We start from the raw sequence: 19,311 nt of genomic DNA on the forward strand, positions 1-19,311 counted from the left end.
TTTAAGTTCCTTGGCGATGTCATTTCAAAGGATCTGTCCTGGGTTCAGTACGTAAGTGCCACTACAAAGCAGGCACGGCAGTGCCTCCAGTTTCTTAGAAGTTTGCAAAGATTTAGTATGTCATCTAAAATTTTGACAAGCTTCTATGGATGTATGGAGAAGAGTAGGCTGACTGGAAACACCGATGCCCTTGAACAGATAAGCCTACAAAAAGTAGTGGATACAGCCCAGTCTAACACAGGTAAAGCCCTCCCCACCACTGAGCACATTGACAAGGAGCAGTGTCGCAGGAAATCAGCATCCCTCAATAGGGACCCCCACCACTGAGGCCCTGCTCTCTTCTCACTGCTGCCATCAGGAAGGATATACAGGAGCCTCAGGACCTACGCCATCAGATTCAGGAACAGTTATTACCCCTAAACCATCAGCTCTTGGACCAGAGTGGACAACTACACTCAACTTTACTTTCACCAACACTGAAGTGTTCCCACAACCTATGGATCACTTTCAAGGACTCTTCATCTCATGTTCTCAAATTTATTGTTCAGTTATTTATTGTCATTTCCTTTTTTTCCTCTCTTTTAGTACTTGTACAGCCTTTTGTCCCTTAGTTGTTTGTCGGTCCTTTGTGTGCGATTTTTCTTTGATTCTATTGTGTCTCTCTGTATTTACCATTAATGACAGAAGTCAAAGGAAAATGGGCAAGCTGGTCAGGCTGGCAAGAAGGCGACATCACAACAGTAGTGTGCAGAAGAGGATCTCTGAACGTATGACACATCGAGCCCTGAAATGGATAGGCTAAAACAGCAGAAAATCATAAACATATACTCAATAGCCATCTTATTATGTAGAGGAGGTACCTAATAATGTGGCCACTGAGTGTCAAGCAGCCGTGATTGAATGGTAGAGCGGCCCCAACGGGCTGAATGGCCTAAACCTGCTCCTATATCTTATGGTCTCTCCCAAAACCAAATGCAAATGCGTAAAACATTGAAATATTCTGTGCATGCTTTGTTTCTAAAACACGGAAATGCTCTTGTAAACCTGAAGCAGAACATTGACGGCACAAAAAACTTGTCACCAGAAAATAAATTTTAAGAAAGGGGAAAAATTGACTTACTTGGCTGTACTCCTGAACTGTTGCAGCACTTAAACCTGTTGCAGCCATATAGGTGCTCCCAATAGTTTTAATTTTCTCTACTCCACTGAATTTAGGCTTGGACAACAGCTAGGAAGCAACAATATATACATTTTTGTGAAAGAGTTAAACGGTAAAATGTTTCCTCGCACAATCTGATCAACCATTCCAGATAGCACCCCCACCCCCTCTATCTATTACCCAATTAATGCACTGACCTGTGAACAATTTAAACTACTTTTTTATATAGCTGCTTACATTGTAAATGCAAGCTGCTATTTATGTATTTATACACAGCTTATTCCAAATCTATCTTTATATTTTGTAAATACTGTACTGTGCAAAAGTCTTAAGCACATATTATATATATCCAGGGTGTCTAAGACATTTCCACAGTACTGTATTTGACAACATGGAGCGGAGAATGAGTTTCTAAAACTGGTGGGAGCAGAGGATGTTGGGAATGGTGAGGGTAGAGCGCCATGGAAGGGATGTGAGACAGGTAGCAGAGAAGGCGTGCTGGGGCAGTGTGGGGTTGGCACAGGTGCAGACACACCCAGCCCTGAGACACCAGGCAAGGTCACTTGATTCCAAACAATTGGTTTATTGATCATTACAGAATGTCTCTCTGGTTCTTCCTGCTCCCTCCCCTCTCCCTTCCCCTTTTCCCAAACATGAGTCCACTCTCCCTGCCCCTGTCCCACTCTCAGTCCACAACAGAGACCCATATCAGAATCAGGTTTATCATCACTCACATATGATGATAGTGTGGGCACGTGGCTAAATGGTTAAGGCATTGGACTATTGACCTGAAGGTTGTGAGTTCGAGCCCCAGCCAAGGCAACGTGTTGTGTCCTTGAGCAAGGCACTTAATCACACATTGCTCTTCGACGACACTGGTGCCAAGTTGTATGGGTCCTAACGCCCTTCCCTTGGACAACATTGGTGTCGTGGAGAGGGGGGACTTGCAGCATGGGCAACTGCCAGTCTTCCATATAACCTTGCCCAGGCCCGTGCCCTGGAGAGTGAAGACTTTCCAGGTGCAGATCCAGGGTCTCACAAGATTAACAGATGACTAACTTTACTTTATATGTCATAAAATTTCTTTTTATTTGCGGCAACAGCTCAGTGCAATACATGAAATTACTATGGTACTATGCAAAAGTTAGGCACACTAGCTATATATATGTACCTCAGACTTTTGCACAGTACAGTATTTATTCTTTACAATTGTTGAAAGTTGCTTTTGTTGTATATCACATCAACACGCCACTGCAAATTCCTAATACCTGTAAGTGTATATAGCGAATAAAGTCAATCTTTGTGTATGACGAATAAAGTTAGTCAACCTTTGTTACAAAAGCTATCTCCCACTGTCAGTTAACTTTTAATTAACCTTTGCATGGACAAAACAAATGGGAAGCTGACTGAATGGTTGTAATTTGGGTTAGCTTGAAAAGATGTTCAAATACGGTATTTCTTTTGCAACACACACAAAATGCTGGAGGAGCTCAGCAGGTTAAGCTGCATCTATGAAAATGAATAAACAGTCGACATTTAGTGCTGAAATCCTTCTTCAGGACTGGAAAGGAAGGGGGAAGAAGCTGAATAAGAAGATGGGCGGAGGGGAGCATGATCTACAAGGTGGCAGATGATAGCTGAAACTGGGACCAGGGAGGGGGGTGAAGTAAAGAGCTGGGAAGTTGATTGGTTGAAGGGCTGGAGAAATGGAGAAAGGAGAATCTGATCTTTTTATTTGTTTTATTGCACAAGGTAATTGAACAGAGTTGTGTCAAACTGAGTGAATTTTAAGAAGAATGTAAGGTTGAAAATTGGGTGTTGAGTGGGAAGGTGGCACTGAGCATAATGTAGATTAAGGTACAGTATGTAAAGCATTATAGGTTAAAATGGAGTTTGTGGGCTGCAAGTGAGAACAGATTGAAGGAGATATCTCCATCTTGATTTTTAATGTGTGGCTGTTGAGCTGAAGTGTAAGTTAGAAACCAATCCATGTGAGTGTGTGTGTGTGTGTAAAGTGGACTAAACTGAGCAAGCAGGAGCTGAGGAACTTTGTTCCGGATCTCATTTACACCTCACAGATAACGTGCAAGGTGGTAGCAGAGAGGTGCAGCTTGTAGAGCCATTGCCTCACAAGACCGGGAAGCATCTTGACCCTGGGTGCCGTGCATTTGGGGTTTACACATTCCTCCTGTAATTGTGTGAGTTTCCTCTGGGTGCTCTGGTTTCCTCCCATATTCCAAAGACATGTACGCCGGTGGGTTAGTTCTCTACAGTAAATTGCACCTAGCAAGTAGGACAGTGGTATAATCTGGAAGTTGCGTAGGAAAATGTGAGAATAAAAATAGGATTAATGTAACACTGATGTCAATGGGTAGATGACGGTCATCACAGACGTGGTGGAGTAAAGGGTCTGTTTCTGTGTTTTATCTGCCTTTGACTCTAGAACGAAGTTGGCATGCGCAGAATCTGTTGCCCAGCTTCATCTGAGAATTATTGCAAGGATTAGTCTCTGCTGAACTTCCTTCTGATTCACCTGAGGTACCCAGGCAGGAAGTTCAGCGGAATCTGATCTTATGCAATACATTTGTTAAATGAAGTGTTCACATTTAAACCTGGGGGAAGCAGTTAAAATGCAGACCATGGCACCGTGGAGCACAAGGTTGTCCAAGGGTAGGAGGGGAAGTAAGAATGTGATATTAAGTCATTAGGGGAAAGGATAGCATCCTTTGTAAAGAGAATCAGAAATCCCATACATGTGAGTAATAGAGCGGTACTCTACAGAGCTGAATGGAGTTGGTGGACTGTCGGTGTGCTGGGAGAGAGGAAAGGGGCTTGCTTTGTTGTTTTTGTTGCTTATTGAGTTCCATTTTGTTGTGTTCTGTGTTGTTCTGCCAAACATTGTGGGCATGCTATGTTGGTGTTGGAATGTGTGGTGACACTTGTGGGCTACCCACAGCACTTCCTTAGGTTGGTTAACCCAAACACAACACATTTCACTCTATGTTTTGATATATGTATGTGTGATAATTAAATACGAATCTGACCCTGAAATAGGCCCTTCAGCCCACAATGGCCTTGCTGATATTTTGGCCTAGCTACACTAATCTCATTTGCCCTCATTAGGTCTGAATTGGTCTGCGCTTTGCCTATTACATTGAATGCTTAAATGAGCCTTAAATGTAGTGATCGTATCTGATTCCATCTCCTCCTCTGGCAGCGTGGTCCAGTTATCAAATTACTGTTCTGGGAATGAAGGGGTTAACATGTGACAGGCGTTTTGGCCGCTTTGGGCCTGTGCTCACTGGAATTTAGAAGAATGTGGGGGGGATCTCATTGAAACCTGCCAAATGTTGAAAGGACTAGATAGGGTGGATGTGAAGAGGATGTTTCCTGTGGTGGGGGTATCCAGAACTAGAGGGCACAGCCTCAAAATTGAGGGGTGACCTTTTAGAACAGAGGTAAGGAGGGACTTTTTTTTTGCCAGAGGGTAGTGAATTTGTGGAATGCTCTGCCACAGACTGCGGTGAAGGCCAAGTATGTGGGCATATTTAAGGCGGAAGTTGATAGTTTCCTAATCAGTCAGGGCATCAAAGAATACGAAGAGAAGGCAGGTGTATGGGTTGAGTGCGATCCAGAATCAGCCACGTTGGAATGGCGGAGCAGAGTCGATGGGCTGAATGACCTATTCGGCTCCTACGTCTTATGGTTCTATGGTCCTACTATGCTTGGTATTATTACCCCTCAGATTACTTTTAAAATTCTCACTTTAAACCTTTGCCCTCCTGTTTTTGATACCCCTGTTATAGAGCTAAAGGTTTTACTATGGACCCTATCGACGTCAAGGCAACTACGACCCAAACCTTCAGTTTACTAATTTTGTATTAGTGCGAGTTTCTGCTTGAAGGAATATTGGAGGGTGAAGATCTAATTGTTACGTTCCAGAAGGCCTTTTTGTGGGCAACTCTTGGTTGGAACCAATGAAGTGGAAGCTTTGATGTTTTCCTGAGTATGAGACCCACTTTTCCATGTAGGGTAGAATTCTCTCTTTTGGAAGTTTCAGAGAAATCTGGAAGAAGGAAGGGCAGGGGGATGGGGTGGGATTTGTCGGTGATTGAGATACACATTACTGGGGGTTGGTGTGAGTAGTAGGGATTGGGAAGAGTGATAGCAGTGGGATGTCATGTGAACTTTGATGAAGACCTTTACATAGGAACATGTCTGGTAACGGTAGAAATGTAAGAAACATCCTGGAAAAATCAGTGACTATGTTGCCACTTCAGCACAGCCCAGATGAGATATGGCTATTCATTAAAACCAAAGTGCACCTCAACTTTCCTCTTAAGGTCTGCTTCAGCCTTCTTTGCATGGGAGAATTTTGGGTGCGACCTCAAATGAGCATTGTACGCCATTTGATATCATTATACATTATGCATAAGCTGCTGTGGATGAACGAACAGTTGTTGAAGTCTTTGGAATGCAGGAGGCTGAGGGGCTGCTCTGACAGACATGTACAAGATTATGAGGGACATACATACGGTGCTGCCAATAATTGCAATACGCAGCCTTCTGCTCTGACCTGAAAATGGCTCATCAAATCCAAGGGTTTGTCAAGTTCCATGCTGTGACCAACAACATTGGAAAGAGTGGGCAATTTATTAAAGGATGAGGTCTACATTAGCATCAATTATGTATAAAATATGAGATATAGGGGTCAAATTGAATGAATTTCAGGCACAGGCCCCACATGCAGAACTATACAGTAGTTTTCATGGCTGCAAGGCGATTAGTACTGAATACTATATATTCCACGTTATTGGGAATATAGGAAAGATAAGAAACGTAGTAGAGGAAGAGGAGCAATGTTTGCAACGTGGAGATTTGGACACCCTCCTGAAAGAAGAGGATATAATGCAAAGTAGGTCAGCCACAGGGAACTGATGGGCATAACTAAGAAAAAAAGATTTAAGCAGGATGCTAAAATGAATGTGTTATGGCAGTTTTTAAATGATATTATGTAGTAAAGTATAAAATGGAACAGAATGAGTTCAATGGAGGATTTTGAATTTTATGTAGAGCGGGATAAGCAGAATAGTTCATGTCTGAGGGTGAATCCCTCATGTGGTCTGCATAGTTTCGTGTAATTAAAATGTTTCTGAAGCATGAGGGGTAAGGCCACGTTACTTTTTAGTAATGAGTAATGAGACTGATTTAACAACACATGACTATTAATTTAGTAACCATCCAAATCAGATCAAATTTAACCTCGCGCCTGAAAAAGAGAGAGCAACTCAGAACAGCTATTAAAATTCTTGGTTTAAACGTCGACATGGTGAGATAGAGACTCTCAGGAAAGTCTATTGGAAGATGGAAAAGAGGTTGGTGGAATGTGTTTAAAAGGATTATTTTGATTAGAAATATGAGAGCTCAATGGGTTAAAGCTGCTGTAAGATGAACCAAGAGTATTTCAAGTCTTTGCAGCGGAGGAGGCTGGGGGGATGGGGCTGTCTGACAGAAGTTCACAATATTAGAGGCACATATTTGCAAATATAGAGATATGGAAATTTTTACTCATACCTGAAGTATCTAAGACTAGAAGGCATCAGTTTAGGGTAAGAGGATAGAAGAACTATTTTACCCATAGCATTTGGAATTTGGGTCACTTTTCTTGTTTTCTTGTGTTTTAAAGAACGTACATTTTCTGCACATCATGTATTATTTCTTTAAATACCAGCCATTGACTGTCCATGGTCACACTTACAATATATTTCCTCGGGGAATTGCCATTAAGTCTTCCCCCATAGCTTTGTAGTTTCCTTTGTTCAGATTTAAGACTCTAGTTTTGATTGGACAACATCATTTTAAAAATTGACGTAACATTCCGTTATAACACTGTCAATTAATCTTTCTCATTGCACAAGACGTGATCTACAGCAGCCCTTTCCCCGATTCATTCCTGAACATACATAGGTTCGAGGGATTCATACTCCACTCTCCTACCCCTCACTGGATCAACATTTAAGTAAACCCTTGTAACACTGTTTGTTTCCTGATTTTTGTCAATATTACAACTGCTATTTGACAGCCTCCAATAATTTTATGAATTGCTTATTCCCTTTGCTGCTCCTTAGCTCATTGATTGTGATTCAAGACTTGCCTTAACAAAATTCTCATAACTGTACGAATCTGTTTCCTTAATGTAATGCTACCAAGTCTCTCTTTCGTTGTTGCCTGTACTACCTAAATGTCAAATACCCTTCAGCATTTTCCTCCCAGTTAAGGTCACTTTGCAACTGCTTTTATGTAGTGACATAGAGACATAGAGCACTACAGCGCAGAAACAGGCCATTTGGCCCATCTAGTCCATGCCAGAACGTCATTTAGATCATACTTGTTTGTTTCTACTTGTGCATTAATATCTCCATTTTGCTACAAATTTATGACAGAGATTAGCAAGAGGGTTCGAGTACAGGAGCAGGGAGGTACTACTGCAGTTGTACAAGGCCTTGGTGAGACCACACCTGGAGTATTGTGTTCAGTTTTGGTCCCCTAATCTGAGGAAAGACATTCTTGCCATAGAGGGAGTACAAAGAAGGTTCACCAGATTGATTCCTGGGATGGCAGGACTTTCATATGATGAAAGACTGGATTGACTGGGCTTATACTCGCTGGAATTTAGAAGATTGAAGGGGGATCTTATTGAAACGTATAAAATTCTAAAGGGATTGGACAGGCTAGATGTAGGAAGATTGTTCCCGATGTTGGGGAAGTCCAGAACGAGGGGTCACAGTTTGAGGATAAAGGGGAAGCCTTTTAGGACCAAGATGAGGAAAAACTTCTTCACACCGAGAGTGGTGAATCTGTGGAATTCTCTGCCACAGAAAACAGTTGAGGCCAGTTCATTGGCTATATTTAAGAGGAAGTTAGATATGGCCCTTGTGGCCAAAGGGATCAGGGGATATGGAGAGAAGGCTGGTACAGGGTTCTGAGTTGGATGATCAGCCATGATCATACTGAATGGCGGTGCAGGCTAGAAAGGCTGAATGGCCTACTCCTGCATTTTCTATGTTTCTATGTTTCTAGATGAGGTAATATTTTCTGTCAAAGACTCATGGAATTTTAGGGACTTCTCCTCGAATGTCAGTGGAAGCTGACTCTGAATATTTTTTAAGGCACAGATAGATTTTCAATAAGCAAGGGGGTGAAAAGTTAGGGTATGAAGGTGGAGTGAGATTGAAATCAGATCAGCCCTGATATGTTGACTTGTAGAGCAAGACATGCCCTCTTCTTATTTCTACCAGCAGGGAGGAAATACGGGAGCCTGAAGATGCACGCTCAATCATTCAGGAATAGTTCCTTCCCCTCTGCCATCAGATTTCTGAATGGGCATTAAACCCATGAACGCCACCTCACTACTTATTTAATTAACTTTATATATATATATATACTTAATGTAATTCACAGTTTTTATTATTGTGTATTGTAATATACTGCTGCCGCATAACAACAAATTTCACGACATATGCTAGTGATAGTAAACTTGATTCTGACTGAAGAACTAAATGGCCTAATCCTGCTCCTAATTTGCATATTTGAATTAATATTTTCATAACTATAGGAAAATCTGCCTATGTTGTTGCATACTTACATCATCAAAGTCAGCAATGATTTCATTCAGTAATCGTAAACATTCCAACCCTTCTTTATTTACATCTGATTCAGTGTAGAATTCTTTGAAATCTGGGATAGATGCAAACATGACGCACACACACTCATATGATTGATGGTAAAGGTCCTGTCAAACAAATTCAAAATGTGACTTTGGAAAGACTCAAGGTTATCTTTTCTCTGCTGAAGCTTGACATCCAGTGTTTATTCGGTTTGCACATTTACAAAGCCTGATAACATTGTAGAAATCTTCATATCGGTGTAAGAAATGAAAAGATATTTATGCTACTTTTTTCTCTCACGCCCACACAGTTTTTATTTCCTCAGGAACATACTTGACTAAACCTATTTTGCATTGCATGATATTGTAAAGAACGCCCTGCAATTCATTTGCAGATCTAATTGTTAAATTCTCTGTAATTCTGTGTAATTCTTTGTAATTGTACTTTCAAGGACTCAACAACTCCTGTTCTCAGCATTATTTTTTTTTGTATTTGCACAGATTGTCTTATCTTGCACATTAGTTGTTGATCAGTCTTTGTGTGTGGTTTTTCATTTATTCTATTTGTGCTTCTTTGTTTTGCTGTGAATGCCAGCAAGAAAATGAAACTCAGTGTAGTATCTGGTGACAGATACATACTTTGATAATAAGTTTACTTTGAACTTCTTGAACATTAAAATGCCCTTCATCGCTGTGCCTAATGGAGATTCAAATCCCTGTGGGAGGTCAGCTCACTACCCTAGGGAACATGAGTACAGATGTCAGTTTAGGAACAGTTTTGGTTCCCATATAATTACAAAATTTAGATCATCCTCCACCTAATGTTTAGGGGTCAGGGCAGATTGTGGAGGACTGAAAGATCTCCCATTCCACTCGACCTCTACAATTAGTCTCTTGGACCTTAGCAAAGTGGCCAATTTTCAGAGCAGTTTGCAGAAGAATCTGGGTAGCTTTTGGATTTGAGACACTTGACTTGCCAACATCAAGCTCTTTAAGGCTTGTGGTAAGTGAGATACTCCCACACAGCATTATCAGTAGGTCCCTACTGCATATCAGAAGAAATTAGTCCCAAGACCAGAGTTTATCCACAAAACTACGGGAGAGGTCTATCAAAGTGGAAAGACATCAATGAGCACACACAAAAGGCTGGTGGAACACAGCAGGCCAGGCAGCATCTCTAGGAAGAGGTACAGTCGACGTTTCGGGCCGAGACCCTTCGTCAGGACTAACTGAAAGAAGAGATAGTAAGAGATTTGAAAGTGGGAGGGGGAGATCCGAAATGAAAGGAGAAGACAGGAGGGGGAGGGATGGAGCTAAGAGCTGGAAAGTTGATTGGCAAAAGGGATACAAGGTTGGAGAAGGGAGAGGATCACGGGATGGGAGGCCTAGGGAGAAAGAAAGGGGGAGGGGAGCACCAGAGGAAGATGGAGAGCAGGCAAGGAGTTATTGTGAGAGGGACAGAGGGAGAAAAGAGAGAGAGAAAAAATAAAAAGTAATAAATAAATAAGGGACGGGGTAAGAAGGGGAGGTGAGGCATTAACAGAAGTTAGAGAAGTCAATGTTCATGCCATCAGGTTGGAGGCTACCCAGGCGGAATGTAAGGTGTTGTTCCTCCAACCTGAGTGTGGCTTCATCTTGACAGTAGAGGAGGAGGACCCCTGTAAATTAAGGGAGATATTGAGACATAATTTTATCATATGATTTTGTTAGGAATTCCAACACAGATTGAAAAGGGGAGTATTGGAAACCCCAGCAGAATTCATGGAACTATAGCATTATGAAGTCTAGTATTGGGGAATGACTTCGGTCCCAAAATACAAATACAGATTATAGTAGTTTACCAGTATCTGCAGATTTCCTCGTGTTTACAGGTTATAGTAGTTTAGTGGATTAGCTACTCGGTTAGAATTCAGAAAGCTGAAACATCCACCCAGAGACATGAGCGTGAATCCCAATAAAGCAGCCAAGGGAATTTCAATTATAATTATAGGGAATTTTAATTTCAGAAATCTGAAATAAAAGGCTGGTGACAATGAAATTTCTGAATTGTCATGGAAACTTACCTCATCTACCAACATTCTTCAGGAAAGGAGATCTGCCATCCTTATCTAATCTGAACCATATATAATTCCTCATCCACAAATACGGTCAACTTTAACCGCCAATGTAGCCACATCCATTGAATAAAGCAAATACATTCATGGAAATGTTTATACAAAAACATTACATTCTTTGCTTTGCCATTTTTTCCCAGAAGGCACCATCCAACCTATGATTATGTTAAACATTTCTGTCTGAACAGCACCAATCTAAACTAAAATTGGTGCAATCAAAAGAACGTGGACCATTTTGTCATTGACCTCAATAAAAAAAGTAAGTACCATGCTGTAATTTCCATATGAAGGCAGTAACGATGCTGTGTGGATGTCAGTGCCTGCCATAGCAGCAATGTGGAGTATGTGCTGCGCTTCTTTTGAAATGGTTAATAATTGAGCCATGGATGAATGATCCCCTTAGACAATAATGGCCTGTGTGGGTAATAACCTCCATCTCACTAGATAAGTGGTTGCATTGTGAACGCACTCTGGAGGTACTTGAAAATCGCAATTTGCAGGGTTATTGATATCGATGGTACTTTCTGGCACCACATGCATGATAATATAAAAAGCCTTTCCACTAATAGCAACTCCTAACAACAAGAGAACAGGTGTAACAGCTCTTTGCACAAAAACAAAAGAATTAACATAAATAAATTCTAAAGCCTCTAAAACATAGAACTCCATGTTGCCTTTCTAACCCTTTTGGACTTTTTTCAATACATTGGCTCCTCAGTGAGTATCTGATCTTTATCACCCAAATTCATGGTAAGATTTGTGACTTCTGCCTTTCCATTGTATACTTGATAACAAAGTGAATCTCAGGGTCATATATGGTTACATAGATGTACATTGATAATAAATTTCTTTTGAACTTAAAACAATCACTGCTTTCATGCTTTCCTAGGTTGGATCGTTAGTTGTTTAGGCTCAGGAAAAGTTATTACTCCTCAATCATCAGCCTCTTGTACTAGGGGGAATAACTTCACTCTCTCCAACACTGAACTATTTCCACAACCTATGGATACACTTTCAAGGACTCTTCATCTCATGTTCTTGATATTTATTGCTTATTTTTTTATTATTATTTCTTTTTTTTCCTTGATGGCCTCCTGTGCTGCAGCAACAAGGCTCAATGCAAACTTTAAGAACAGCACCTCATTTGTGTCTGGGCATGCTGGAGCCTTTTGGGCTCAATACTAAATTCTCCTCCATTAATTTAAGTCATATTTTCTTTCTCCTTATATCAGAACTCAATATAAAACTGAACAGTCTTCACAACCTACAGAATCACTTCCAAGGACTCTACAATTCATGTTTTCAGTATTATTGATTTATTATTCCTTATTATTTGCACAGTTTGTCTTCTTTTGCATATTGGTTCTTTGGCAGTCTTTGTTATTTATAGTTTTTCATAAATTCGATTGTATTTCTCTATTTTCTTGTAAATACCTGCAAGAAAATGAATCTCAAGGTAACAAGTACATGGTAACATATATGTATATTGATAATAAATTGACTTTGAACTTTGACCTATGAACTGCCTATTTTTGCCTGACATCACTTTGGCTCAGTTTTTGTCATGCTATTAGATTTGTCTGGCTTGTTGCGAACATCCAATAGCTTTGCTACTAGGAATATATATCAGGGACAAAGAAGCACAATGGGATGATAACTTCTACCCTAAATCACTTGTTCTTACCTTATCAGAGGTGTTCTCTTCATTCTATCAAAGGGGACCAATATTCTCACAGGCAGGTTTGTTAGAGCTGTTGGGGACGTTTTAAACTAATTTGGCAGGGAGGTGGGAACCAGAGTGAAGGGGCTCAGGATAGGACAGATGGTAAGAAAGTGAAGATAGTGTGCAGTCAGATTGTCAGGAAGGGCAGCCAGCAGGGTGACTATCAGTGCAATAGGGATGCAGAGACAGAAAGGGTAGCAAACACAGTACTGAAAGTGTTATATATCAATGCACAGAGTATAAGAAATAAGTTGGATGGTCTTGTTGCACTTTTACAGACTGTTGAGTATGATGTAGTGGCTGTCACTGAATCGTGGCTGAAGGATGGTTGTAGTTGGGAGCTGAATGTCCAAGGCTACACATTGTATCGAAGACTGAGGAAGGCAGGCAGACAGGGTGGTGTGGCTCTGCTGGTAAAGAATGGGAGCAAATCATCAGAAATAGGTTCGGAAAATGCTGAATGCTTGGACATTGAATTAAGAAACTGCAAGGTTAAAAGGACCCTGATAGCTGTTATATACAGGACTCCAAACACTGGCTGGGATGTGGACCACAGATTACAACAAGAAATAGAAAAGGCGTGTCAAACAGGCAATGTTATGATAGTCATGGGAGATTTTAACGTGCAGGTAGATTGGGAAAATTAGGTTAGTAATGGATCTCAAGAGAGCGAATTTGTTGAATGCTTACAAGATAGCTTTTTAGGGGATCAGCTATGCTGGATTGGGTGTTATGTAATGGACCAGAGGTGATTAGAGAGCTTAAGGTAAAAGAACACTTAGAAGACAGTGATCACAATATGACTGAGTTCAACTTGAAATTTGATAAGGAGAAAGTAAAGTCTGACCGAGTGGTGCTTCTGTGGAGATAAGAAAATTACAGGGGTATGAGAGAGAAGCTGGCAGAAGTAAATTCGCTGCTGGTTGGATGACAGCAGAACAGCAATATCTTGAGCTTCTGGAAAAACTGAGGAAGGAGTAGGATAGATCTATTCCAAAACAAAGAGATGCTCAAATGGCAAAATAGTATAACCATGGCTGACAAGGGAAGTCAAAGCAAGAGAGAGGGCACACAACAAAGCAAAAAATTAGCGAGAAGATAGAGGATTGGGAAGCTTTTAAAAACCTACAGAAAGCAATTAAAATAATCAATGGGGAGGGAATAGATGAAATATGAAAGTAAGCCAGCAAACAATATCAAGGTGATAGAAAAAGCTTTTTCAAGTATATAAAAAAATAAAAGAGTGATGACAGTGGATATAGGACTGCTAGAAAATGAGACTGGAGAAATAATAATGGAGGACAAGGAGATAAACTAAATGAGTATTTTGCATCAGTTTTCACTGTGGAAGACACTAGTAGTGTGCCAGGTGTTGAAGGGTGTGAGGGAAGAGAAGTGAGTGCAGTTAATACTACAAGGAAGAAGATGCTCAGAAAGCTGAAAGACCTAAAGGTACATAAGTCACTTGGACCAAATGAACTGCACCTTAGGGTTCTGAAGGAGGTAGCAGTAGAGATTGTGGAAGCATTAGTAATAATCATTTAAGAATCATTAGACTCTGGCAAGGGTCCAGAGGACTAGAAAAGTGCAAATGTCATTCCATTCTTTAAGAAAGGAGGGAGGCAGCAGAAAGGAAATTATAGATCAGTTTGCCTGACCTCAGTGGTTGGGAAGATGCTGGAGTCAATTGTTAAGAATGAGTTATGATATAGGACAATATCGCACAAAGTCAGCACGGCATCCTTAAGGGAAAATCTTGCCTGTTGGAATTCTTTGTGGAGATTACAAGTAAGATAGATAAAGGGGATGCAGTGGATGTTGTATATTTGGATTTTCAGAAGGCCTCTGACAAGGTGCTTGCCAAGTTAAGAGACCATGGTATTACTGGAAAGTGACCAGCATGGTTAGAGCATTGGCAGATTGGTAGGAGGCCGTGAGAAGGAATAAAAGGATCCTTTTAGAGGGACTAAAAGGATTCTATGTGGTAGGGAAATTCTAGGCAGTTTTGGAGCAGATTACATGGTCGGCACAACATTGTGGGCCGAAAGTCCTGTAATGTGCTGTAGATTTCTATGTTTCTATGCATTCTGGTTGGCTGCCAGCGACTAGTGGTGTTCTGCAGGGGTTGGTGTTGGGACTGCTTCCTTAAGTTGTATATCTATGATTTAGATAATGGAATAGGTGCCTTTTTCACCAAGTTTGCAGGTGATACAAAGATTGCTGAGGGGCAGGCAGTGTTGAGTAAACAGGAAGGCTGCAGAAGACAGATTAGAAAAATGGGCAAGAAAGTGGCAAATAAAATACAATGTTGGAAAATGCATGGTCATGCACTTTGGTAGATGAAATAAATGTGCAGACTATTTTCTAAATGGGGAGAAAATCCAAAAATCAGAGGTGTAAAGGGACTTGGGAATCCTTGTGCAGAACACCCTAAAGATTGAGTTGGTGGTGAGGAAGGCAAATGCAATGTTAGCTTTCATTTCAAGAGGTATAGGATATAAGAGCAGGGATGTGATGCTGGGGCTTTATAAGGCACCGGTGGGGCCTCACCTTGAGTATTGTGAACAGTTTTGGGCTGCTTATCTAAGAAAAGATGTGCTGGCATTGTTGAGTCTTCAGAGGATGATTCTGGGAATGAAAAGGTTATCATATGAGGAATGTTTGATGGCTCTGGTCCCGTACTCACTGGAATTTAGAAGGATGATGGAAAAATCTGAACAGAGTAGATGTAGAAAGGACATTTCCTATGGTAGGGGAGTCTAGGACAAGAGGGCACAACCTCAGCATAGAGGGGCATCCATTTAAAACAGAGATATGGAGAAATTTCTTTAGCCAGAGGTGGTGAATTTGTGGAAGTTGTTACCACAGGCAGCTGTGGAGACCAGGATATTGGGTGTACTTAAGGAGAGATGATAGGTTCTTGATTGGACACGGCATCAAAGGTTACAGGGGCTGTGGTGGGGGAGAGGCCAGGGAGTGAGGATGAGGAGGGGAGAAAAAGGATCAGCCATGATTGAATGGCGGAGCAGACTTGATGAGCCGAATGGCCTAATTCTGCTCTTAGGTCTTATGGTCTTCCATCTTTTATTCCCCCAACTGCTGTGATTCTGCTAATTTTTCTTTTTCTCTCTCGTTCCTGATTCCAGAAAAGGGTTTTGAGTTTGGAATATTAACTGTTTCTCTTTCTACTGATGCTGACTGGCCTGTTAAGTGTTTCCTGCACTTCTTCAATTTCAGCTGCATTACATTTTCCTACTTCATTAGTGAGTGATGATCAAACTGGGTCTTTATCACAGTATGTATAGTTCATTCCGTTCATTTATTTAATCACTGAGCTACATAGTATTTGGAGCCAGCCTCTGGAATGTGTGGTGACACTTGCACATCTTCAAGTTGTGTTGGTTATTAAGGCAAACAACATATTTCACTCAATGTTTTGATGTACACGTGCTAAATAAAGAAATCTGAATCCAAAGTATTTTCCCAATATGCAGACTCACAGTGGGAGCCATTTTGTTCTTGTCTAAATCAGACGACTTACTTCATTTTTCCAGTTCTGAGCCAAGAAATGTTCAGCCACGTGAGCAGGCAGTACGTTTTCCAACAACACTCTGTTGAGGTTTTCCATGGTTTCTATCTCCTCACATTCTCTTTTGAATTTGTTCTTCCACAGGAAGTCTAACCTGCAGTAATATTCATTCTGTTACAAGAGGACACAGAGATAAAGAAACAATAGGCACTTATCATCTGACTGAATTACACAAGTTATTAAAAAGTTTCTGGGGTAAATGGAATGTACACAAACTTGCCACCAGAATGGGAAAACAGAGGTAATAAAAATCCAAAATAAAATACTGAACATGACAACTTCCATCCCTCTGGCATTTCTTATGTACAGGAAGGCACCAGAAAGTATTCTTGCATGAAGTACAAATGAACACCGCAATTACCAAGCCTAGAGAAAGGCAATAAAATCAAGAATGTTTTGGGCTCTTCTGTAATGCCGAATGAGAAAGGGAGATCAATAAGGAACTGAGTAAACTGTACTGGTTAGCGCAGAAGATTGTCAATGGCACAATTTCGTACTTTCATGCCTAAATAGATTGGATCAAAAATCACAAGTGTGGCCTCAGGATTCATACTATGGAAATCATAACATAGGTTGCAGTTAGCTGGCTGGGACTGGTGTGAAATAAATTATGAAGACTACTTTGTAATGATGTTGTATGGCAGAAGTCGACTGGGTGGATGTTAAAGTGTGCTAACAGTGGGAGCTCTGTTTGGTTTATTAATTACAGATCAATGTCTTCAATCAGATCATAAAGATCAGCGAACAGAGGAGCAGAATTAGGACATTCATCCCATCAAGTCAGCACTCATTCCATCATGACTAATTTAATATCCTTTTAAACCCTATCTCTCCTGCCTTCTCTCCATAACATTTGACACCCTTACCATTCAAGAACCTATCAACCTCTGCTATTAATATACCTAATGCTATTTATTAACTTATCAAGAGATAAGCAGCAAATACAGAAAATCAGAGTTAAGATACAGATAGTAGAGTGGTTTTGAAGGACTGAGTGGCCAATGACACAGATAGATAGATAGATATACTTTATTAATCCCGAGGGACATTTGGTTTCGTTACAGCCGCACCAACCAAGAATAGAGCATAAATATAGCAATACAAAAAACCCCAACAATCAAACAACAAAATGCAAACTATGCCAGATGGAAAATAAGTCCAGGACCAGTCTATTGGCTCAGGGAGTCTGAGCCTCCACGGGAGGAGTTGCACGTTCGATGGCCACAGGCAGGAACGACCTCCCGTGCCGCCAAGTGTTGTATCACGGTGGAATGTGGCCGAAGTCCAACAGTAAAAAGTTCAATATCCAGTCTGCAAGCACGTTCCTTGATCGTAATATGACCCGGATTGCACCATCTGTTGTTAACCAGATCAGTAAGCACCCAACTCCTTTACGTTTACTGCTATCAGTGCACTTCCGGTCAGCCGGAACGGTATTACCCGCCGAACTCCCCTTCTCCAAAAGTCTCTGTTGTCTCGACCCGGTCCTCTTTCCTCGGCTTTGTGATCCCCCTCTGCATCCTCTGTGTTTTCCTCCAGATTTCAGCAGGGGTGTCCGGGTGTCCAACTTGGCCTCCCCAACTGAATGTGGCTAAAGAGATTCCTCCTCATCTGTTTTAAAGGGATGTTCTTGTAATCTGACACTGTACACTATGATCCTAGATTTCCTCCACTATGGGAAACATCCTCTCCACATCCACCTGTCTGGACCTTTCAACATTCCATATGTTTCAATGAGATTGTCTTTCATTCTTCTGAACTCCAGCAAGTACAGACCCAGAGCCATCAAATGCTCTTCATACATTAACACTTACATTCCTGGAATAATTCTCGTGAACCCCTCTGGACACTTTCCAATGCCAACACATTTTTCTTAGATGAAAGGCCCAAAACTGTTCACATACTCCAAGTGCAGTCTGATCAATGGCTTATTAAGCCTTAACATTGCAGCCTTGCATTTATATGCCAGGGCTCTTGAAATGAATGATAACATTGCATTTACCTTCCTTACAACTGTCTCAACCTGCAACCTTAACCACAATATATGTGCAATACCAGCACCAGTTTCATCTGACCCTCCTCTACCTAACTACAACGCGAGCTAGTTTCACCTTTGCTTTATTTCAGGGATGACTGGAGATGGAACAGAATGCACCAACATTATTAGATGTTTTACACTGAAATAACAGCATCTCTTCACATGTACCAACTAATTCCTAACTTTTAATATTACATTTAAAGATTCCTTCAGCGATTGAGAAAAGACAAAGTTTGTCCATGTAATGACATTTAAAAAATTAAGTTTTAACTTAAATTTACATTTCATAAATTTAATAAAACTGATCGTTCAAAAATTGTTTCACAAAAGTTACTTTCAATTAAATATAACTTCATTCTGAGCTTTTAGTAGAAGCATTTGGAGTCATAGAGTACTAAAGCACAGAAAGAAGCCCTTCAGCCCATCTAGTTCATGTTACTCTGCCTAGTTCCCACAGACCATGTACTTATGCAGCCTTCTCTTAAATGTTGCAATCAAACTCACATCCGTCACTTCCCTCTGGCAGCTCGTAAATAAGGGTTGCTTGGGATTTGAACCCTAAGTGAGTATCATTACCCTAGACCAACAAACCACCTTATGAGTTATGTTTGAAACAGTATGTATTTTCAAATAAACTCTTCTCAGGCTTCCAGCCGGGTACAGGTATCTATTTTAAATGATGTTTCGATACCTGAACCCAGCTGGAAGCTTGAGAGCAGTTTATTCATCATATAGGCCAGGAAAGCATTAGATTCCTTTTCAGTATGTAACTTACCCATCACCTGCAGTTCCAGACCATCAGCTTTGGGCTGGATAGGACCGGCAGATTGACTTTCACTCTCCCTATCCTGGAGACATGCGGTAAGCTGAGGTGTAGTAAAGCCTCTTAGCAAGTAGGTCCTGCTGAGGAATAGCCCCAGGAATGTCCTGACCATATTTGATATAAGGGAAGGCTGGGGTTGGAGTTTGCCTTCTGCCAAAGTTGTCATGCCTTTAACATTTTTAAATGATTTTGATTTTGA

At 40.9% G+C, this 19,311-nt stretch overlaps 1 protein-coding gene across 3 annotated transcripts in view; it reads right to left on the reverse strand.

The window, feature by feature from the left end:
- The window catches only part of LOC134357865 (adenylate cyclase type 2-like), a 523,538-nt gene that overhangs the window by 21,351 nt on the left and 482,876 nt on the right, over positions 1-19,311 (reverse strand). For all 3 annotated transcript variants that reach the window (XM_063069584.1, XM_063069586.1, XM_063069585.1), the window contains exons 21-23: positions 16,204-16,362; positions 8,805-8,951; positions 1,121-1,228 (exon numbers count right to left, since the gene is read on the reverse strand). In XM_063069584.1, coding sequence (XP_062925654.1) covers positions 1,121-1,228; positions 8,805-8,951; positions 16,204-16,362 — 414 coding nt within the window. The remainder of the gene's footprint in view (positions 1-1,120; positions 1,229-8,804; positions 8,952-16,203; positions 16,363-19,311) is intronic.

This window comes from Mobula hypostoma, chromosome 17 (assembly GCF_963921235.1).
Source record: "Mobula hypostoma chromosome 17, sMobHyp1.1, whole genome shotgun sequence".
Taxonomy (NCBI): domain Eukaryota; kingdom Metazoa; phylum Chordata; class Chondrichthyes; order Myliobatiformes; family Myliobatidae; genus Mobula; species Mobula hypostoma.